The sequence below is a fragment of the Manis javanica genome, chromosome 8, assembly GCF_040802235.1.
Source record: "Manis javanica isolate MJ-LG chromosome 8, MJ_LKY, whole genome shotgun sequence".
Taxonomy (NCBI): Eukaryota; Metazoa; Chordata; class Mammalia; order Pholidota; family Manidae; genus Manis; species Manis javanica.
Window position 1 is genome coordinate 32,301,034 of NC_133163.1, and position 23,751 is coordinate 32,324,784.

Sequence of the window (23,751 nt, forward strand, 5' to 3'; positions counted from 1 at the left end):
ATCAGGATCTAGAAGCTGAGTAATTAACATAATTCACGTGGGACTGAGAAATGTTCAAATACCAACTCAATGTATTTATTAGAGATCCCATAAGGGTCATGCTCAACTTGTAGGACTAAACTATCTCTAAAGAAAAATACATTTTAGATCCACTCTAACAAAGTTTAAAGCAAGCCCCTAAATGATCAATCTTATCTATAAGTAAACCTAGTGCCTGTCAGATAAAAGTCCAACTCTCTTTAAAGGAAGATAACAGGACACACACAATCAACAATGTAACTTTTAAAATACCCCAAATCCATCAATACCAATAAAAAAATCACTTGATTCACCAGGTAGCAGGGAAAAGTGACCCATTACCAAGAGAAAAACCAGTTAATAGAAATGGACTTAAAAATGACAGAGCTGGTAGAATGAGAAGATAGTCACATTAAAACAGTTATTATAAATATAGAAAATGTGCCCAAAGATTTAAACACAATCATGAGTGGAATCAGGAAAGAAGGAAATGTATAATAAAAGAGCCAAATGGAACTTCTAGCAATGAAAAAAATACAATATCTGAGATGAAAAGTCTGTGGATTAAAAACAAAAGGTTAAAGCAAACTTAACACAATCAAAGAAAAGTAAGTGATATTTGAAAACAGCAATAGAAACTATCCAAAATGAAGCACAAGGAGGAAGAAGACAAAACAAAACAAAACAAACAAAATGATGAGAGTCTCAATAATTAACCTCTGGGGCAACATCAAGCAGTCTAACATATGTGTAATTGGAAAGGAGAAAAGGGAGAGAACAAATTTTTGATGAAATTATGGCCCCCAAAATTTCAAATTTGATAAAAACTATAAACATTATAGATCCAAGAATCACAATGAAGTTCAAGCAGGATGAACAATGACAACCAAGAAAGAAAATAAAATTGCTAAAAATTAGTGATATAGAAAAGATATTAAAAGCAGCCTGAGATATATTTTATAGAGGAACAAAGATAAAGAATATTGCACACTTCTGATTGAAACTATGCAAGCCAGAAGACAATGGAATGATGTCTTTTATGTGCTGAAAGAAAAAACTGATCAACCTAGAATTTTGTATCCAATGAAAATGTCCTTCAAAAATGAAGACAAAATATTTTTTGAAGCAAATTAAATCTTAGAAAATTCATCACCAGTGGGTCTTCATTACAAGAAATGTTAAAGGAAGTTCTTTAGGCAGAAGGAAAACAATATACGGATCAACACAAAGAATAAAGAGCACTAGAAGTGGTAAACAAGAATGTAAATGTAAAATACTTATTTTCTATTTGAAAACAATTTCTTTAAAATATTAATGCAACAATAATAACAAAGTACTGTGGAGTTTATAACATATGAAGAAGTAAAATGTATAACAACAATAGCACACAGGACTTATGAGTATAGTTGATAAGTCATTGCTGTAGATACAATGATATCACAAAAAAGAGCCTTCAATCCAAAAAGAAGACAGGGAAAGATGAAAAAGAGAACAAGGATAGAACAATAGAAAACAAGTAGTAAAATGGTATCCCTAAACCACACAAATTATAAGTACATTATATGTACTTGTATTTAAATGAAATGATCCAAATACCTCAAATTAAAAGGCCAAGGTCACCAAGCTGGATAAAAGAGTATTTAAAATAATGAAACCTACTTTAAAAATAAAAATACAAATAGTTTAAAATAAAAAGAAAGAGAAAAGATATACCATGAAACACTATATGAAAGCTGTATGACTATATTAATGATATAAAAAGAAGACTTGAGAGCAAGGAGTATTACCAGATATAGGGAAAATTTTATAATGATGAACAGATTTTTGAGAAGACAAAAATCCTAAATGTATGTGCACCCACTAACAGAACCTCATAATACAGGAAACAAAAACTCACCAAACTAAAAGAGGAAATAGACAAATCTACAATTATTGTTTGGTATTTTATCATTCCTCTTTCAGGAACTGACAGAACAAATAGGCAGATAAAATAGAAGACTTGAAAAACCCTATCAACCAACTTGAACTAACTGACAATTTTAGAACACTTCACTCAACAACAGCAGAATATGCATTTGTTTTCAAGTTCCCATGGAATATTCACAAGATAGACTATAATTTGGGCCATAAAAAAGACTAAACAAATAAAAAAATGTGAAAGCTCATCACAAAATAATTAAACAGGAAAATGTTTGGAAAATGCCCAAGTATTTAGAAGTTAAACATAACATTTTTAATAACTCATGGGTCAAAGAAGACAATGCAATGGTAATTTAAAATTATTTTGAACTGAATGAAAATAAAGACATAAAATTTATGGGATTCAGTTAAAGCAGAGTTGAATGGAATTAAGAAAATCTTATTTAAAAGTATATTTATTAGAGTGTGATTTACATATTATAAAATTCTCCTGTTCTATGTGTATAATTTAATGATTATAAGTAGAATTACAGTCATGCAACCATAACCATGATCTGGATCATTTTTATGGTCCTTCAGAAACTACTGTTACAGTAGTAACAGCAATAAAATAACAACTACAATAAAGTAACACTGTCAATTTTTCTTCTTACCCATGCAACCAGCTTAACATTTAAAAAATTGAGATATAATTCAGATAGCATAAAAATTCACCATTTTTTAAAGTGTACAATTCAGTGGCTTTTACTATATTCACTATGTTGTGCAACAGTCACTACTGTCTAATTCCAGAACATTCCTATCACCCCCAAAAGAAACCCCATACCCACTAGCAATCAGTCCTAACTCCCTCTTCCTGCTATCCCCTGGAAATCATTAATTCACATTGTGTTTCTAAGAATTTGCCTACTCTGGACATTTCATATAAGTGGAATCTTATACTATATGGCCTTTTGTGTTTGGATTTTTTCAGTTAGCACTTGAATGGCATTTTAAAGTTTTAAATGTTTGCATTAGAAACGAATAAAGATCCAATTTTGAGAGTAATCAAGACAATTCAATAGGGATAGAATAGTCTTTTCAACAAATGGTGCTGAGACAAATAGATATCCATATGCAAAAGAATGAAGTTGGACACCTATCTCAAAACCATATATAGAAATTAATTCAAAGACCTAAATGTAAGAGCTAAATATATAAAACTCTTAGAGGAAAACAGAGATGTAAATCTTTATGATCTTGGATTAGGCAATGAATTATTGGCTATTACACCAAAAACACAAGCAACAAAAGAAAAAGTAAATTGAACTTCATCAAAATTAGAAACATTTGTGTAAAATGATGCTATCAAGAAAGTGAAAAGACAACCCACGAAATAGAAAAACTATCTGAAAATACATGATAAGGGATTTGTATCTAGAACATACAATGAACTTTTAAAATACAATGGTAAAAAGAAAAATATTCCAAATTTTTAAAACAGGCAAAGGGTTTGAATATATACATATTTCTCCAATGAAAATGTACAAATGGCCAATAAGCACATGAAAAAATAAAGAAGGTTTTTAGTCATGTTGAAAAAGAAAAGATATACAATGTATTTAGTTGTGGAATTTTAAAGTTTTAAATGTTTATATTAGAAAATAATAAAGATGCAATTTTGACAGTTATCAAGGCAATTAAATAGGGATAGGATAGTCTTTTCTTTGCATTTTATTTTTAGGAAAATATAAATCAAAATCACAATGATATACCACTTCACACCTATTAGTAGGCTATAATAAAAAAGACAATAACAAGTGAATATTTAGTATATTCACAAGGTTCTATAACCCTTGCTATTATCTAATGCAGAATACAGTCAACACTCTAGAAAGAAATTCCATACCCACAAGCAGTCATGCCCCACTCCTCCCTCCTCCCAGCCTCTGGGGACCAGTAATCCAGACTGTTACTGTGGATTTGCCTATGCTGGTCGTTTTGCACATGGAATTACACAATGTGTGACCTGGAAGTGACACATTTTAAACAATGGAATTGCACACTTTAAAATGATGAATTTTATAGTATGTGAGTTGCAAGAATGTGAAGGATTGGAACTCTCATGTTTTACTGGTGGAAATGTAAAATGGCACAGCTGTTTTGGAAAACAATTTGACAGTTCCTCAAAAAGTTAAACATAGAGTTACCATATAACCCAGCAATTCTATGCTTAGAAATGTACCCAAGAGAATTGAAAATACATGTCCACATACACTTCCACATGAATGTTCATAACAACATTGTTCATACTAGTCAAAAAGTAGAAATGACCCAAATGTGCATCAAACTGATGAATGGATAAATAAAATGAGGTATATCCATATAATGGGCTATTATACAGCCTTAAAAAGGAATGAAATTCTGTTTCATGCTACAACATGGATGGACCCTGAAAATATTTTGCTAAATGAAAGAAGCCAGACACAGAAGGTCACACATTGTGTAATTCCATGTGCACAATGACCAGAATAGGCAAATCAATAGTGACAGTCTGGATTGCTGGTTGCCAGAGGCTGGGAGGAGGGAGGAGTGGGGCATGACTGCTAGTGGGAATGGAATTTCTTTCTAGAGTATTGACTATATTCTAAATTAGAGTAGCAAGGGTTATATAACCTTGTGAATATACTAAAAAACCACTGAATTGTACACTTTAAAATGATGAATTTTATAGTATGTGAATTAAAAAAATAAGAATCTGATAGAAGTGGCTTTATGCCTCACTATTGATAACTGATAAAGGCTTAATCTGGCATTCTTTACAGGAACATCTGATTTAACTTGGGCCAGATCCTCTCCCAAACATCTATTTTCTCAAAATGTCTAGCTCCTAGGATTTTTTATTCATCCTCAGCATCTATTTTCTCAAAATGTCTAGCTCCTAGGATTTTTTATTCATCCTCAGCTGTGGTTGTTTCTGGGTTGCCTCCAAAGCCTGGAGACACCCACAACAGGCATTGCAGGTTGAATTTATATTTTAGGATCTGTGTTAACTTCCCAGCAATCTGAATTCTTGAAAACCCATTACCAACTTGCTTCCATAGCCAGACTCAGTTGAAAGGATAAAAGATGATAATGAAGCACTTTACAGTTTACAAAAGCATTTTCACATTCACCACTCTTTTAATCTTAGACCTTGACATTTAATTGGGCATAATGACTGGTCACAGAGTGGCAAGCCCTGAACTCTAGCCCCAATTTCTCTGACTCTAAAAATCTAGTCCTTCTTACAACAACCAAAATGCATTCCTGCAAAGGTCATGGAGAAAGACCTCCTCTCCAGTCCTCCAAGGACATTACGCAGGCTTTTTGGCATTTAAGCAACAGCTTCCCCTGAGAATCTTCCATTGATCTACATTATGCAGAATGACCCCCAAAGTAGTCATGGGAGGCACCCAGAGATTAAATGGCTTGATTCGGTATGCTCACCTCCTTGACCATGCTGTTTGGGAATCCATCTTCACTCCTGTAGGGTCACACCTACCCACAACCCCACCCCCACGTACACCCACACTCATCCCTTTAGGGCTGGGGATACAGTCACCTGGCTGCTTTCTCCCGGTGTTGCTATTAAAACGCTTGTGTTTTTATTTTCTCTCTTTTTTTTATTGTGATAAAATATATGTAACATAAAATGTACTATTTTAACCAGTTTTAAGTGTAAAGTCCTGTGACATTAAGCACATTCACATTGTTCACCATGTATCTACAGAACTTTCATTTTTACAAACTGAAACTCCATACCCGTTACACACTAACTCGCCATTCTTCCCCCACCACCAGCCCCTAGCAACCACTTAATCTACTTTCTGTCTCTGTAGATTCAGCTACGCTTGGGACCTCACATAAGCAGAATCATACGGTACTTGTCCTTTCACTGCGTGTATTTCTTGATGGCAAAGGGTCATTTGATTCCAGAGCTGGTCCTCGGGCCTGGATGTTGGATGGGGTAAGTAGCCCAGGAGTAGAAATAGAGAAATTCAGAGACAAAAACAGCCCCTGTCAGAGTCAGGGGGGCTGTTTTCCCCCCAGTGACAGCTGGAAATTCTTTTTGCTCTTCTGCAAGTCCGGTGTTACAAACAGGAGACTTTTCAAGCCCAATCCCAAACATAGGAATTCTCCCCTCGTCAGTCTGTCTCCTGGGCCCCATTGAGACAGCTGGCCTTCCCACGCAAGCGAAAGCACTCAAGTGTGAGCACCCTTTCCGGGGCCAGACTGCTCCAACTCACCCTTGAAGGAGAACATAAGTTCCTTCAGAGAAATGACTATTTTTTTCTGTTCTGAGCTGCAGAGAATGCAGTGAGGGGAATTTTCAAAATGTCCATTGCTGCTGTTAGCAGTAACTGATGCACTCTACACCATCTCTGGTGGGCATGGCAATTGTGAGTACTCAGCCAGTTCTTTGAAATTTGTTGAGAGGATTTGAGTCCCTCACGCATGATCCTCCCACTGGTGTTTGTGAAGGTGAACAAACCAGTTCCTTCTGAAACTGAAAAAGAGACTCCTTCCTTGGATTTGAGGTAAGGCCACAGCTGGACTGGGAGCAAGGACACCTGAAAATGTAGCTGGCCCTAACAGGCGCTGTGGTGCCCCAGCCGAATCTGCTGTGGGACCTGAGTCATACTGTGCTGTGTGTGCCCAGGCACAGAGTGTGTAAACCTTTGCCAAGTGAAAACCGCAGCGTTCTCCACATTCCCATTAAGTGACCTCCTGTGTGACTACCCAGTGTGGACATCATGCAGATAGGTGGTGTCCTATTTTCCTTTTACAAAGCACATTGATTTGTTTATTTTCATGGTACATTTCCTCCTAGGAGCTACAAGCCTTAACAAGCCTCAGAAATCTTCCTGCGATAAGGGCAACGGTGTAAGTAAAGCAGGAGAAGCTCTTCTCACCTCTGCAGAAAACCCGGCCAGAGGAAAGGAGATTAGTGATGGTGTCAGGGGTTGGAGGGGTGGGAGGAGGCTTTAGAGAAGAAGAAAGAGACATTTGTCACTGGAGACACTGTCATACAATGTCATCCTTTGCTGAAAAAGGCAAGGAGGCGATTCGGAGGCCCCGAAAATGGGATGATGCTTGCTACTGGCTCTTCGGTGTGGGCTCGGGCCGTGGTGGGAGAATAGGCTGGGTGTTCCCCAGCTGCTCATCTAAGGTCTCTGCTCTGATTTTAGTCCACCCAGTTTGTAGGAGGAAGAGAATAGTTCAGGACAGCCGAGCACCTCTGCGGAGGGCATGTATGATTGGACAGCGGGCCCTGAGCCTGGCATCCCATATTTCCTGAGTACCGCCCAGGAACCAGGAGACTGGGGTTGGGATGCCATCCTGCTCCCAGCTGGCATCTAAGACCTGGGGCCACTTTGGCCACAGTTTTATCATCTGTGAAATGAGGTAACAGGACTTGATTCAAATGCAACAAACTCTTACCAAGTGTATGTAGACTATAGAGTTGGATAATAACTGTTCTTTGGACAGTAGGACCACACAGCAGGGCAATGAGACACACACAACACTTCTGGATGCAGCTGTCATAGGAAACAAGCACTACGGTAAGGGGCAGTGGGGAAGGGCAGGGGTTGAGTCTATCTTGGGAATCTATCAGGTTTCTTGGAGGACGTAGACTATGAGCTAGGTTTTGAGTATAGCTGGGTGAGGTTCTGATATGTAGATAGAGCAAAGAGGACGAGGCATCTCTGGCAGATAAAACAAGTAAACAAAAAAAGAACTAGCAAACTGGGTGAGTGCAGGGTGGCAAATTCTAAGAGGAGAAAGTAGGCGGCTATGACCTGAGCACAGGTGCACATCACACTGGCAGGTCTTCAGTCAACACATGCTGAGTGACGATGGAGCAGTGAGGGCAGGACTGAAGGGCAGGCAGGGCCTCCCCTTGGCTGGGGAGCCAGAAGCACCCTGAGTCCATATGGGCTTCTGAAAGGGAGATGGACTGTGGTGATGGGCTATAAGTCCAAGGGCAGGTAGACCATGGGAGGGGAGGCCCATGGCATTGAGGACAGGCCCTGGCACAGAAGGGGGCCCCTGGGCACTGAGGAGGGGGGCCCACGGCAGAGAGAGGGGGCCACAGTACCGAGGACAGGTCTGGGGCAGGGTGATCAGGAATGGAGGAAGATCCAGGCCCACCTATGCCAGCAGGGGTGGGGCTCAGGGACTGGCCTGTTCTTGTTCCCTCAACCCCCACTTCTTAAGGCTCCTTGAGTGAGGTCCTGGGCTGGGATGCTGAGGCCTGAGGGGCATGCCTTTGGCCTGTGACCTGGAGGGGAGGCCATGAAAGGTGACTCCTGCTGCTGCTGACCCACCACCCTGTGATTTGCTCAGGGCACTATGCAGCCACCGCAGCTCCCCGCAGCTGCTCTCCCAGGCCAGGCAACGTTCAGCCCTATCCTGAGGCTGACCCTTCAAGTGCTGAGGTTCCAGCAGTTCATATTTTCCCTGCGCCTGGGGCCACCCCGAGCCCCAGAATGCAAGGCCTGCTTTGAGGCCGATGAGTGTCCCCTGCACACCTCTGGGTCAGGGAACTCTGCTAGGGGAGGAGGACAGGTCCTCAGCAGCTCCTGCTGTGGGAGCACAATTCAACAGCGTGACTGCACAGCCCACTCTCAGTTTGTTCAGCTCAGTTGGATTCTCTTTCTCTCCCTGGTGAGCTTCAGCTTGTAGTTGTTTGCCCTTCATCAGCAGTTTATGGAAACAGGGGTGTCTGGGGAGGGAGGAGGAGGGAAGGGAGTGCTCAGATACCACCGTGCTGGTGCCCAGCTGGTGCATGAGCCTCCCCGGTCAGCCTTGCCGTGACTGGGGTGGCCTCCATGGGCACAGGCCCTTGCCCAGCCCTCAGACCTGTGGCCTTTTCAGACAGCCCTTCTAGGCCCCTTGGGACTTCTGACCTTATCCAGCCCCTGCCAGAAATCACATGGCCTCCTTCCCTCCAAATTGGAGTCTTCCTTTCTTTGTTCCCCCCACTAAAGCCTGGGATTGCTTTGCTTTTCAGCTGGGCTCTTCCTTCCTTTGGAGGTCTTTGCAAGAAATGGGCAGGAGGTAGGGCAGCTGGCTTCCCTTTGGCCTTGTCCTCCCTGGGTGATCTATGGCCGCTCCTGCGTTACCAGCCCCACTCTCCCAACACTGCAAGAGACAGCCTTGGGCCCTTCCTGGTGTGTGTCTCCTCCATGTCTGCCTGTCCATCCGTCCATTCCCTCCATGCCTGTGCACCTCCTCCTTTCCCTGTGCCCTTGGCAATTTGTCCACAAAGAGGGAGAGAAGCTCTAAAGGGTTTGTGCAGAGACACTGGACAGAAGAAGATAAATGGAATTTGCAATAAATCCAGGAGCAAAGTTGTAACTTGACTTAAAAACAAACAAAAGGGCCAGAACTGCACTTAAGCTCAGCAGCAGCTCATCTCCCAGTGTAAACAGAAAAGGGCGGACATGAGCTGAGGAGCCTCACTCAGGCCTGGACTGGCCAGGGAGGGGTCTGGAGTAGGCTGGTGCCCACTTCCTCTGGAAGGGATGGGTTATGGGGGAAGGTCTCTGCGGTCTCGTTAAAGGGGAAAGAAGATGCTGGTGCAGTGTTTGCAACTCACTTTTCCATGACTTCCCCTTTTGAAAAGACACTCTCAGGATTGGGAACAGAAGGTTGTCTGGGGGGAAGTGTTTTCTTTGCCTGGTAATGCCGCTGAGCAGATAGACGCTTGGAACAGTGGAGAGCAGACTGAAGTGCTGGGCGTGAACTCCAAAGGCCCCAGCCTCCCCGGGGGACTGAGCCTCAGGGAGTTCACATGGACCTCTCAGCTGGCTCAGAGGGGCAGGTGTGCTAACCCAGTTTTCCTTCAGATAGTGGCCTGTGTGGCATGACCCGTGCAGGGGTCACTCTAGCTGGAATCACCGTGCCTCACCTAGAGGTATGAGGCTGTAATTACCATGATTATAGTGCTCCCACACAGATCCTCTGAGGTGAGACAGATATCATCAGCATTCTATGGGCAGGAAAACGGACACAGAGGTAAAGAGACCTAGCCAAGGTCACACAGCAAATCAGCAGTTGACCTAGGGTCGTTGCAGTGAAAAAGGTGGGTCCCAAGATACAGTTTCCACTTAGTAACAAACTGTGTGATATTGGCAGAGTTACTTAATCTTTCTGGGCACAGGGTTTCCTCTATAAGATGCAATTCCTTCTAAAGATTAAACAGATCTAATTCTCTAATTCTTCATGGCCAGGCTTTTCCAAGTCAGGAACCTCAGAGGAAACTAATGTGTCAAGGAGTGTACAAAGTCACAGTTTAAACATGGCCTACCCTTCTGGAGTCTCATTTCTACACTGACATTTCTTGAGGGGAAAAAAATGCTTTTATAAAATTGCAAAATAAGATGGCTCTACTATAGAACAGGATGCAAAATCCAAACTTTAAAAGGAAAACAGGAAACTTCAAGGACATTTTGGGCTTGCTGCTGTCTGTTTCAGGTTCCCCAAGTATGTGTTGTTATCTCCTGCCTCCTGGGAACTAGTTGGCAGAATCTCTAATGCATATTCAGGGCCTACCAGGTAGTGAGTTGCAGAAACTCTTACTCCCTGTGAATGTGAGTGGCTGCTGGGGAATGCATGCCCTTTTCTAAGGAGAGAGCTGTTATCATAGCCTCGGACACACTTGTTCTCATCCCAGGCTTCACATTAGAATGGCCTGATGACCTTTGAGACCTACCCATGCCAGGTCCCACCCTGACCAAATGAATGAGAATCCTGGGAGTGTGGTCAGGCTCCATGTCTGAAGAGCTTCCTGGCTGATTCTAATATTCAGCATGGGCAGGGTACACTGACTTACAGTTTGACCTGGGAGCGAAGGGAGCCCCAGAATGCCCTTGCCCATGGAAGGGAAACAATGTCATACAGACATCTCCCTGCCCTCTACCTCCCAGTTACTGCTTATACTAGTGGGCAGATGAGACCGAATTCCAGAAGCCCATATCCCCAACTGAAGGAAAGGTGGTGAGGTTGGGGGAAGTGGAGAACAAGCCAGAACTTTGCTGGAAGTGGGAGGAAGGCTGTTTTGGATTGGATCGTGTCCCCCTAAAATTCATGGCCTTCCTGGAATCTCAGAATGTGACCTTATTTGGAAATAGGGTCACTGCAGATGTAATTAGTTAGGACAAGGTTAGACTGGAGTAGGGTGGGCCCCTGATCCATTATAACTGCTGTCCTAAGAGGAGAGAGAGACACAGGGAACAAAACATGTGAGGACAGAGACAGAGATTGGAGGGATGCATCTAAATGCCAATGAATGCCAAGGACGGCGGGCAACCATCCACAGCCAGGAGAGGCCTGGAGCAGGTCCTCCTCAGAGCCTCCAGAAGGAACTGACTTTGCCAACACCTTGACTTCAGATTTCTAGCCTCTGGAACTGTGGGAGAATACAGTTCTGTTGTCTTAAGCAAGCTTTACCAAGTTTGTAGCACACTGTTACAGCGGTCCTAGGAAACTAGCACAGGCTATTATTAGTGAATCTCTGCTATAGATGCTCCTCCAGAAACACCTGAGAAAGGGACTCTTGGGCACCATCTGAGGAGTTGCAGAGTATGACTGGCTTGGTGCCAAGGCCTCTGTGATGCAGGAGGGAACATACAGCAATGGGCTCATTCTACTGAGAAGCTGAGGGGACAGAGGAAAACATGACCTGTCCAAAGGGTCACTCTGAACCAAGGAGTCAGTTCATTTAATTCATTCACTCACTCACTCATTCACCATCTTCTTATGGAGCCCTAGTATGTGCCAGGCTCCAGGACAGAGACCAGAGCCAGCCCTGCCCTCCCCTCAAGGAGCTGGAACCTGAGGGGGCCTACTACTCATTAGTGAGGACGTAGGTTAGTGAGCATTAAGTGTCTTTCAGCTCTGACATTCAGTGGCTAAAAGGGACCAAGAAGGGCAGCCTGGCTGGGGGCCATCACGTGTCCACCGGGGCATTTGGGGGCCATTCCTGTCTGTCTGGACAGGGCTAAAGAAAGGCTGCTGGGGACACGTGCCAGTGAGGCCATGGAGCTGGACTTCGGCTTTCCTCTGCAGGCACAGATGGTGACCATGCTTTACTGGAGGGCCGAAGTGGTGGCAGACAAATGCTGGCCCTGCCTGGCTGCTGCAACCCCTGCTGGGACGCTGTCGGTGGTGAGCTGGGCCTCAGCGGCCACCACTATTTGTGCAAAAACCAAAAAATCTTGAAAATATTTTCAGTCCATTTGCACTTATCAAATATCACTGGGAACCCCAACAATTTGCCTAGGATCCCTTCCAGAATGAGGGGGATTTCACAAACTTGGCCTTGCGCAGGGTGAGTTTCTGGGAATTTCAGCTTTGGAGTGGGCCTGGCTTCCTTGCTCTGGCTCACCCCGCCTTCTCACGTGGCTCCTGCCCCTCCCCAGCACACCTGGCCATGCTGTGCACACGGCCGCTCTCAAGGCAGACTCTCCAGCGACAAGATGTCTGCATTCCTCTGGCTCTTCAGTTTCCCCTTCCCGCTTTTGGTAGCTTCATGGCACTCAGCAACCAGCAAACTGGCAGTCTAAGAATTGCAAAGTTCAAGCCCTGAGGCCGCAGTGGCCCCCGCTGTGGTTTTTCTGAAGCTCCATTTCATTTGGGCTAGAGGTGAGCCCTTCCCTCCCAAGACCCTGGCAGGCGGGGTCTGAAGCAAAGTTCAAGGAACAGTCGCTTCTACCCTGGCTGGGTGTTGTTACTCTGGCCTGGATGCAGCCTGACAGCACACTGACAGGCGGCCTGGATCGGCCCATAGGGCTGGGGCCTAAAGGAGCGGAGGCAAGACACGGTGTACTGGAGTTCCCAACGGTTTAACAGCAGCTGCGATCATTAACTCCCTGAATGCTTTTATTCAAAGTTCCATGTTAGCTGACACTTGAATATAATTAAAACAGAACAACCATTTGCAGTTAACTTTACCTTTTATGACCTCACAGATTTTTACAAGGTTGTCCCAGAATGCCTTCTTTTCAAAGGGAAGCCAAGAGGTATGCTAAGGGCCTAAAGAATAGCAGAGTGCAGCATCCCCAAATCTCAGACTCATACATGAAAAGATGAAAGAAAAAAGCATGTACTGTTTATTACAGTTATAAAAGTAACACACATAGAGGATAATTTGGAAGACACAGCAAAGTACAAAAAATCAAAATAGAAGCCCCCTAACCCTCCAGTCCCGCCTGTAGAGACCACTGTCCTTGCTGTGGGGGATATATATCCTTCCTGAGTACGAAAATACCACTTAACATCTGTACCTTGAAAATAACAGTGGAAATAGACTTTGATACTACATTCCTGAATTTCATAAACGAGGCCCTAAAATCAGTTATACTTCAAGTGACTTTGACATAGGGTTCAATAAAAAGAATCTTATCGATTAATCCACAAGCAACTGAGGGCCTGCTTTGCATAACACACTCCATTAGGTACTGTGGGGGATTAGACATCTGCAGCATGACCCTGGCCTCAAGAAGGTAGAGGGAGAAGACAGATAACACATGGGTGGCTTTTGATATCTGTATTCTAAGCTTCTAGCAAAGCTCACTATTGGGCTCCCAAAATGGTTTGCTTGTGGAACTGAGTGGTGCCCGTCACAAAGGCTACTTGTGTTTATTCATTCAACAAATATTTACCTCCTGCCTGCTATGCACTGGGGGAAAGGTGTTTAGGGTTTGCAGCAGGGAACCATTGTGATGAGAGTGACATTTTAGGAGATTTATGTGAGCCCTGGCTTACAAGATGGATGGGATAGGGTGATGGTTAATTTTATGTGTCAACTTAAAACCAGGCCATGGTACCCAGATATTTGGTGACACATCAGCCTAGACATTGCTGTGAGGTATTTATTTACTTTTAGATGAGATTAACATTTAAATCAGTAGACTCTGAATAGAGCAGATGACCTTCCATTGTGTGGGTAGCCCTCACCCAGTCAGTTGTAGCCTTAAAATCAAAAGACTAGAGTATCCTGAGGACTAAGGGATTATGCCTCCAGACTGCTTTCAGACCTGAGATGCAGACTTTAGAATTGCCAGCCCCTAAAATTGTGTGAATCAATTCTTTAAAAATCTCTTTCTATTTTATATATGTATATATATATATATATATCTGTATACATAATTTTATAGCTTTCATCTATTATCAATCTATGTAATCTATTTATCATCTATCATCTATCTATTATCTATCTATCATCTATCTATCATCTATCTATATCTATCTATCATCATCTCTATCTATCTACCTACCTATCTACCTATCGATCTATTTATCTATCTATCATCTATCTATCTATATCTATCATCTATCTATCTATCTATCTATCTATCTATCTATCTATCTATCTATCTATCTATCTATCTATCTATCTATCTATCTATCTATCTATCTATATCATCTATCATCTATCTACCTAATCTCTTACTGGTTCTGTTTCTCAGAAGAACCCTAAGAAGATGGGAAAGGAGAAAGGCAGGAATAAGGAGAACTGGCTACTCAGAAGGGGTGAGGGAGATCAGTTCTGTGTCCATGTTATGTCTACATGTGTATCTGGATGTGCGTGCCTCTGCACGTGCTAGTATGTGTTTGTACGTCTAGGTGAGTGTTTACGTCTCTGCCTGTATCTGAGTATCTGTGCATTCGTGTATGTCCATGTGAATATATGTGTATCTGTGTATATGAGTCCATATGTACATGTGCACGTGTATACATGTGTCTGGGTGTGCCTATGTATGTATCTGGATTTATGAGTCTGTGTGTACCTGTATCTGTTTGTATGTTTGTGAGCCTCTGTGTGTGTCTGTCTACACTCATATATATGTGTGTCTATATGTCTATGTCTGTCAGGGGGATACAGGCTGGGGCTGGCTCTGTCATACACTCTAGGAAAGACCTCTGTTGCTAGATTTTTCAGTCAGTTCAAGTGTCTTTCTGGGAGTAAGAGTGCAAGCTGGGTCTGGGAGCCAGGCAAGAAGGTGGACCAACAGGAAAGCAGGTCCCTGGTGTCTGGAGCTGGAGTGGCCCACAGCTGACTATGTTTGGGAACAGAACAGCCAGAGGACAGAGGACGAGGGGGTACAAAGAGGTCTGCGGGGGCAGCTTAGTACCTACACACATCACACTTGCCGTGAGTCTGGAGGTCTCACCACCTAGGCACAGGTTTTTGCAAGGACCAAGAAGGTTGGGGCAATAAGAGCCAACACTCAGGGGTGGCAGTGGAGAGGGCCATCTGGAAACCAGTGTAGGGAATTTGTTAGGGGATGATGATGACTTCAGTTTAGACCTGTTGAGAAAACCACAGAATAAGACTTGCAAGGGTGAGGAGGGGGTAGTGACCAGGATCATGCTCTGAAAGGGACAAGGAGAATGAGGAATGAGAAAAAGCCACCGGGTTTGAAGTCAGATGGTCTTGGTCACCTCAGCAGAGGGCACAGAGCTGGTTTAAGGGAAGGAGGCAGTGGGTAATTGTGATAGGAGAGTCACACCTATTAGACCATTACATAAGGAAATGAAAGAAAAACCAAGATAATAACATGAGTGGACAGTGGAGTTGAATGATGGCAGCCCTATGCATATTTGAATAAAGAATGAAGCTCAATAATCAAGATATTTAGCCCTGATCCTATTAAGTACTTCCTCCGAAAGTTAGCAAACTTTATCCTTTAATCATTCCTTATATTTATAAAGGCCTTTCTCCAAAGAATTCCAAGTACTCAATAGACATTAATTAATTCACTTGTGCAGGCTCCTCTAGGGAAAAGCTGGTGGCAGGTATCATCTTTATGCTTATGGGCATGGATATGTGGCCGCCATGAGAATGACTTTGCCAACCAGGGTCACAAAGCTAGTTGGGGTGGGAAGCATCATGCCTGCTTCACCCCCATCTGCTGCTAGGCCATTCCTCAGTCACCCGCATTTTTCCATGATCCCCATATTACTGGCAACACTTGGCTATGAAACTAACTACAGGGTTCAATGCCTGAGGGAGGCTGGCTTCAGGATCACCCTGGGGGGATTCTGGGCCAGCCAGCTGTGGGTCTCGGGGAATAGATCTTTTGTTTTTCAGTCCTGGACCACAAGGGGCCCTAAGCAACTTACCCTATTGTCAAAGATCCCGAGCAAATGCTGAGTTGAAGCCACAACAAAGTTCCAAACTCAAGAAAGCACATATTCCATTTGTGTTCCCTCACACAAGAAATTCTCTAGTGCCTTCAAGTAGAGAAATACCACAATCTTTACACTTCAGGCTGAGCAAGATCTGACCATTTGCTCAGAAGCAAAATCATCTCTAAAGGCAAAAAATAATCAGGAACAGCCCACTAAGAAGATGATTTGGTCGCATCTGGGGCTGAGCTTGGGCTTTATCGGGCCAGGAAAATAAGGGAATCCCAAAGATCCCAATGGTGCTGGTTTGCTCAAGCCCCCAGCTGTGGCCCCAAAGGGTGCAGATGTAGGAATCATTAACGTCAAGTCACATTGTGCTTCTAGCATTGGGCCTGCCACCACTTGCTGAGCCCTGTGAGCTGGTGATACTCAAGCTCTTTGGCTGATGAGGACTGACTCTTGCAGGATCAGCTGAGTGGTTCACATTCCGAGTCCAGTGCTTATGCCACTTGGCTAGAGCTGGGACATTCAAGGGGCCACTGGCATGTTGGCCCAAAGCCAGCATTTAATTAAGCCCTAAATCTCCAGTGGTTCCACCAGGGACTTGATTCCCATGAGGCCAGCTGAAGGGAGAACATCCCAAAGAACATTGAATCGGCTTCTTTTGGATCTTCCCCTCGACCTACCGTTCGCGGAGAGGCCTTGCTTGTTAGTGCGCTTAATCCCCTCAGTCACAGAGCAGCACACAGACAACCAGAGGGCTGGCTGGACCGGAGCAGCTCAGCTATGGTGCCTAGCACGGCATGGAGGTCCTTCCCATATGCGCCTGCTGTCATGGAACATGGATGTCTGTGAGGAAAGAGAGGAGAGATTAGCACCATAACACTTTCAGTTGGGGGTTTCTGATGAAGAATTCTTGGTGTTTGGTTAGAAACTACCCAAGATATGTCTTGTTCAGGACACATTACGTTTAGGGCTGACTGTTTGAATTGGGAGACCCAGACGCCTGAGCTACAGGGATAGAGGCCTGGGACCTGCAGCCAAGGCCTGATTTCCGGGGACTAGCAGACCTCTGGGAAGGGAGAAGCTGATGTGAAGTGCTTCTGAGTGGAGGAAGGACCTGGAATTTTCAGGGAATTTCTCTCTTCTTCTTCATGTCCCCATTCCTCTTTCACAGCCTTGGAGCAGAGAAATTCCACCCTTTTACACTGAAGGTGAAGAGGGTCAACACCAGGATGGGCAATCATGGCACAGATCCGCCTCATGCCTGGGTGGCCAGTGGTGAGAATAACATCTCCACAGAGCCGATCCACAAAGGACACAGGTACAAGTTCACACAGGGGACACTGGTCAGGTGGAAGGCTGTGGGAAGAGAACCATAAAATCTTGTCTTTCTCTAACTTACTGTTTCCATTTGAGGAGTTTAAGGGGTAAGCCCTGGGCCCGAGTCAGGTGGCCTGAGTTTGCACCCTGGAAAGCGCCTCCTGGAAACCTGATACCACCCCATTTGGGAGCCTACTAGTCCCACGGTTCCTGTACCTGTACTAAGGCCAGTGCCTCTCCCAATAGGGCAGGGCCCGGTTTCTGCCGCCTGCCGTCTCCCTATGCTGCAGCTCGGGAGGTAGCGAGCATGCTAGCCTCCTGGGTGTGTCTGTGAAACGAGTTATGAGTTATGGTGTGAGCGTAGCGTCGGGCGCTCAGTAAGCTTACATGTTAGTCCTGCTACTGCACCCGTGCCATCATCAGCACCATCAACGTCGTCGTCCTCAGCCTGGAATTGGCTGGATGTGGAGATTTGCCTGCACTGCCACAGCTCCTGGCAGCCTCCCTGTGTTCAGTGAGTGTGGGAACAGGGAATTGGCCTGTGTCCGACGGTCAGCATGGCAGTGGGTCACAAAGCAGCAGCCAAGGGAGCCACCGGCAGGTTCAGATAGGGTGCTGGAGATGAAAGCCGCGTCTGCCTTCCCAAAGGGCCGCTGTGCTCCTGAAGGCCTGCAGCTTCCTCTGCCCCGCTGGAGCTTTTTTCTTCCCAGTTCCTCTCAGTGATATCTTAAGCGGCAAACTTCCAGCACTAACAGGAGGTCTTTTGTTCGCCTTTTCTCCAAGTGGACTTTAACCCAGTTACGACAGATGAATCATTGTAAAAACAAACAAACAATAATACTCCATTTTCTTAAAGGCTCTTCCATGCCTGCTGCCAGAAAAGGGGGAACCTGACACTGCACTGGGCCTGTGGGGCTTCTCTTCGCTGTGATCTTCTAGAGGTTCAGCCCAGGAGAACCTTCCAGAACACACTGGAGCCCAGCGCTGTGGAACTGTTCAGTGAGGCTCTGGCTTGTTTAAGATGTCATCTGATTTGGGTGGCCTGGGGGCTCTAAAGAATTTTGGATTCAGAGCAGTTCCGGTTGGGATTTACACTCCTAGATCTACCACAAATGAAATTCTGGACTTGCCTCCCTTCACACTTAAGTTTCTTTATATGTGAAACATGGGTAGTAGACACTCTATGATTTTATCAGGAAGGACTTTACATAGAATATCTTCTGCTCTGTTAGAAGGCTCCAGGGCATGCTCAGAGTACAGTGCAGTCTGCATCCATTCAGTAAAAGCTCACCAGACACTTAGTTAGGCAGAGGTTTACCGAGATGAGAAAGCCCTCCTTCCTGCCCTGAGGGAGATAAACATGTAAATGAATGAGTGAAGTGACTTCTGATATAGGGAAGACGGGACATGTGCCAAGGATGGAGGTGTGGTGAGAAAGGGGGTGGCCATTCCATCCAGGAATGTTGGGAAAGTCTTCTTCATGGAAATGGTGTTTGAGCTGAGTCTTGAACCAGGTGGAGACGTTCATCAGATGCTTGGGAGAGGGGGTTGATATGGCAGGTGGAGGGAGCAGGGGTAGGGCTGGGGCATAGCTGAAAGACCCGTAGCATTTGGACCCGCCCTGTACAAGTCCTCTCCAGTTTTAGTCCAGGCATCCTTGCTGACATGCTTAAGTACAGCAGGACCCTCATTTTCTGAAAAGGAGCCGACTCTGGATGAACCCACCACTGGTTTCAAGACTCTGGTCCAAGATGTTTTCTGGCTGCATCAAAGAGTAAGGCTTGCTTTTGGCCACTAGCCTCCTGGGCTCATTGCTGAAGAGCACAGCCATGGCTCCTGATGGATGATGGAGTTCATGTTCTCCAGAAGGTTGTCACCCACTGTGTCCTGATGCCCTAGAGCTCAGATGCACAGTGAAACACACTCATGGCTACAGTGAAAGCATCAGTCCAATTGCCTGGAAAGCTCCTACTCATTGTTAACCCCAACTCACAAGTCTCCTTACCATGAAGAGCTCCCAGAAGCCACGAGTAGAGTTAATGGTACCCTTTGTGCTCCTATGGCTTCTTCTTACCTTGGCTTTAGGCTCTAACCATAATCTATTATAATTTCTCAATTTCCCTGAGTGCCCTTCTCCAGGGTCTGAGCTCCTGGAAGGGATGGCAGGTAATGCACAGTATTTGGTTTGTGTACGTACAAGGTGTTTGTGAAATGGACACATGAAAGAATGACTGAGGTTTGAGTTGGTGTGTTTTGTATAACCTGACAATGATAACAGTGGGAACTTCACCTTCATCACCCTTGGTAATACAATGGCAGGGCCTAAGGATTTCCTACTGATAGCATCACTTTGTGCATAAATAGACCTCTCTTCTCCAGAAGCTACTTGCAGAGTTGAGACTGAAAGTCAGATTGAGCCTGCCATGGGGTATAGGGGACCCTCGTCTCTTTTTTCAAGCTGATTTCCCTGCTTTAGCAAATCCTTGGGAACTGAAACAGTGAAGATCCTCCATTTAATCTGTTGAGTTCCCACCCCCTGAAATACAGTTCTTTACATTCTGTCAGTCATCTAAAAGTGGACATCTCCCCATCTTGTGATCCAGCAAGAACAGGGTAGGGCAATGCACAGTATTTGGGTAGACTTCCTTCCATCAGGGTCAATGTCTGTCTCCTTTTTTTTTAATTAAAGAAAAGTTCTTTTTGAGAAGTCTTATCAAGAGTTTATTCTACTTGGGAAGTGCCCCTCAGCTGGCCTTTCCTTCTCCACTCTCCATTTTGCCATCTGCAGGTGTCCTCGGGCAGTTGAGAGTAAATGATAGGAAATGATTTCAGTGGTGGGGCTGAGGTGGCTGTTGCTGCTGGTTGTGGACCCCAGACTCAGCGCACAGCATGGCCCAGCCTCAGCTTGTTTTCCTGCATTGGGAGAACTCAGCCTTGCCTCAGACTGCATCTCGTGGAGCTGGGTTATGGCTTTAAAAGGGTGAGTAAAAAATTTCAGGAACAGACTTGGTCTCAATGACAGTAACTGGTTACTTCTGAGTAAATGGGAAGCTTGGTCTCCTGATGTGTGCAGTGACAGAAACAAGAGGAATTTTCCAATACAATAGGGAAATGAATTTTCCAAGGACAGGCTAACTGAGAAAAGCCACCATCTGAATTAGGTAGCATGGCACCCTGGCAGTGGCAGGGCCGATGGGCAGGAATAGTGGCCCAGGGGACAGCAGTGCTCCCTATTATCTTCCTAGTGTGTCTTCCACTGACCAGAATGGTGGCTTCAGGAAAGCTGGGGACCTGTAGCGCTGTTTCCAGGGGGGAGAAGGGAAAGGATCTTGACCACCCCATTTTGGAAAGAGGTAGTGATGAGGAGCAGCTAGAGTCTAGATGGGTTCTTTAAAATCTGTGACAGAAATGGTGTGCACCAAGGCCTGTCTATCTGGCTGATTTCCCATGAACCCTTTATTCCTCCCTTCATCCACTCTTTCGGCACGCCTCTATGTGGGACACTGTCCTATGAACTAGACAAACAAAGCCAAATTGTTTTAGTCCTTTACTTTTGTTCTCTCCAATTCCCTCCATCATCCTTCCATCACAGAAGGAACACAGTTCTCCCAGCCCCTTACCTTCTTATTACAGCAGTTTTCAAAACTCGCGGGGATAGGATGATCTAAAAAGGCCCAGGAGAAGGGATGAATCACTTTGATGTTTGAAAACCCATGGAGCAGCTGCCGAGGCCTATAATTATCCTCTGTGAACCCCTATGCGCTTATTTAATATCTCTTGGAGAAGCTCATTCTTGATTAGCAAAAAATAAAAAAAATAAATTGGTTTTGGTATGATTAATCCCCAGTGCCTGGATGCCTGGTGGAAACGAAACCTTTCCAAAGCTTTGCTGTCAGTGAGTAATTTACCTTGGTGATGTTGTTAGGGCATCAGCTCCTCTGTACTCTTGTTCCATAAGGATCTATTGTAGGAAGGGCTGAGGAATTTGAATCTCCAAAATAAAACAGAGAATAGACCTGGGATAAGAAACAGGAAATGCATCTGCTGGTCCCTCAGGTTATCTTTTTTTTAACATAAATATTTTCCTGATTTTAGAATAATATATGTTTGTGGGAGAAAATTTGGAAAAAAAAAAGACAAATCCAAAAAAGAAAATAAAAGTCGAGCCAAATCTTATTCCCCACTGACAGTACTGTTAATATTTTTATACATATTCTTCCAGTTAAAAAAATGTACACAATACTTTTTTCTTACAAGTTTACTATGTTCCATATATATTGCTTTATAATGATATGTTTTTTTTCCCTCTAATGATATGCTGGGAACATTTTCCCATGAGATTAAGCCTTCTTCTAGCACATAATTCTAATGACTGCCTAGTATTCTATCACACAGATGTTCACTCAACTAATACCATATGTGTAAACATTTAGATTATGCCTATTTTTTGCTATTATAAATAATGTAATGCACACCCTGGGGAGACTAACCCAGCCTGCTCCATTGTCCTGGTCATCAGTCACTTAATCCTTCCTCAAAAGTCACTGGCCATTTTATGGGCCAGAGAAATAGCATCACAGTTAACTTCACAACCCTTGCACAGAACACAGGACAAACTTAATTTACTCAAGTAGATTAAGCCCTGAAAGTTCTCTTAATTCTGCAGAAACACCCACCAATGTAAAAAGACAGTTGTGCTCAACTCACTTATCCATAAATGCATTATTTCAGACCAAAGAGGGTCCCTTGACTGGCTCCCCTTTGGCCCTGTTCATCTTTTGGACCAGGAAGGCAAACTTACTAGCATAGCAGTGGAAGCTTGTAGTTAGCAAGATAAATCAGTAGAGGCACCTGGAAACATGCATTCTGCAGAGAATCGTACATCATTCTGAGACATCTTCCATGTCTAATATTTTCAGTATCACTGTTCTGCTCCATTAGAGTAGATAATCAGGAGGGGAATAGAATAAACATGCAGGGCTCCCAGCATACCAAGGAGTTTACCAAAACACTGTGGTTAGCCTGGGCAGAGAGGGGAAGACAGGCACTGAGCAAACTCCCTGCTGAGAATCTGGGGCAAAACCCAGGCCAGCGGTTTCCAGTTCAGCTCAACTTCAAGAAATCAAGCTGCCACTTGGGTGTGCCTTAGAGACCTCCTGTTTCCACATTGCTGGCACTTTAGCCCAGCAGGAAGCTGGAGAGGAAATGTGCTCTGAGTGGAGGGGCAGGTGCTTCTTGCCTGGGAGCTTTGTGGCTGGGTGGGGCAATCAGCAGATCACCTCGACACCATCACCCCTTTGTCCCAGTGGTCCTACCCATACCTTCATTGGATGATGAGAGGAAGAAATTCTCATTCCAAGGCAAAGCCTAGATTCTCTGGCCATCCCCTGAGGCCCTGAGGCTTCCAGAACAGGCTGGTAGAGGACAACTTAATGGAGAGAGAATGCGTTCAAGGGAAATGGCATGGGAATGCACATTATATGATGGTTGAAATGTGCAAAGTATGAGAAATTAAAAATAGGTAGGGAAGTAATTCTAGTGTGTGAGCATCCCCCCCACCTCCTACACATACACACACATTAAACAAAAGTTCAGCGAGGTTTCTGGGAGAGGAATTTGTGGTCTTCAATGCTTATGAAAAGTCCTGTAGTGAGCTTTCAAAAAAGAGGGGATGGGGAGTGGAGTGAATCACAAGATTCCCGTCAGGCGAACATGTTTGTCCCACCTCCAAATGGCCTTTCTCCCTTCTCAGCTGCTCTAATCTGTCACCAGACACCCCTGTCCAGTCTGACAGTCCCATGTCCACACACAAAGTGTCCCAGTGATTTGTGCCTTTCCCAAGCCACTGAGGGGTCTTCTGGGGGTTGGAAAGGGTTCTTCCTGGGCGGCTTCAGCCCTGGCTGATGAGCTCAGCTGTCTCCTCTTCTAGGAAAGCAGGCAGGGCTTCTAGGAAGGATTTACTGCAACAGAACAGGGCTGCCTTCCACCACCTCTTCCAGCCACCCCCCTTTCTTCCAAGCCAGAGACTGTTAGGGAAGTTTACAGAGGGGGTGCAGGGAACAGATCAACATTCCTCTCTTGGGTGACCGAGGAACTGTGCAAAGGCAGTGAGAGCCTCTCTCTGTATTGGTAACTAGACAATGGCGATGCCACTGTTAACGCCAGGGGAGAGAGCCTCACATGGCAACACCCCCATAATGGGGAGATGGGGGGATGGTGGCTGCCGGGCCCTTCTCAGGCGAGGCAGCCACCTAGCGAGGACTCGATGGGGCTTGGCTCAGTCTCCCCCCACCATACCTCTGGAAAGGCCCCTCTATGCTGAGGGTGTTG

General features: G+C 44.7%; 1 protein-coding gene across 4 annotated transcripts in view; it reads right to left on the reverse strand.

The window, feature by feature from the left end:
* The window catches only part of RAD51B (RAD51 paralog B), a 750,762-nt gene that overhangs the window by 10,864 nt on the left and 716,147 nt on the right, over positions 1-23,751 (reverse strand). The window contains exons 12-13 of one of the 4 annotated variants that reach the window (XM_073242226.1): positions 21,330-21,412; positions 16,785-16,947 (exon numbers count right to left, since the gene is read on the reverse strand). In XM_073242226.1, the coding sequence (XP_073098327.1) occupies positions 21,351-21,412 (62 nt within the window). In that variant the 3' untranslated portion in view covers positions 16,785-16,947; positions 21,330-21,350. Of the gene's footprint in view, positions 1-16,784; positions 16,948-21,067; positions 21,086-21,329; positions 21,438-23,751 lie in introns of those variants that run through there. The other 3 variants (XM_073242231.1, XM_073242227.1, XM_073242228.1) reach the window with 3 other exon arrangements.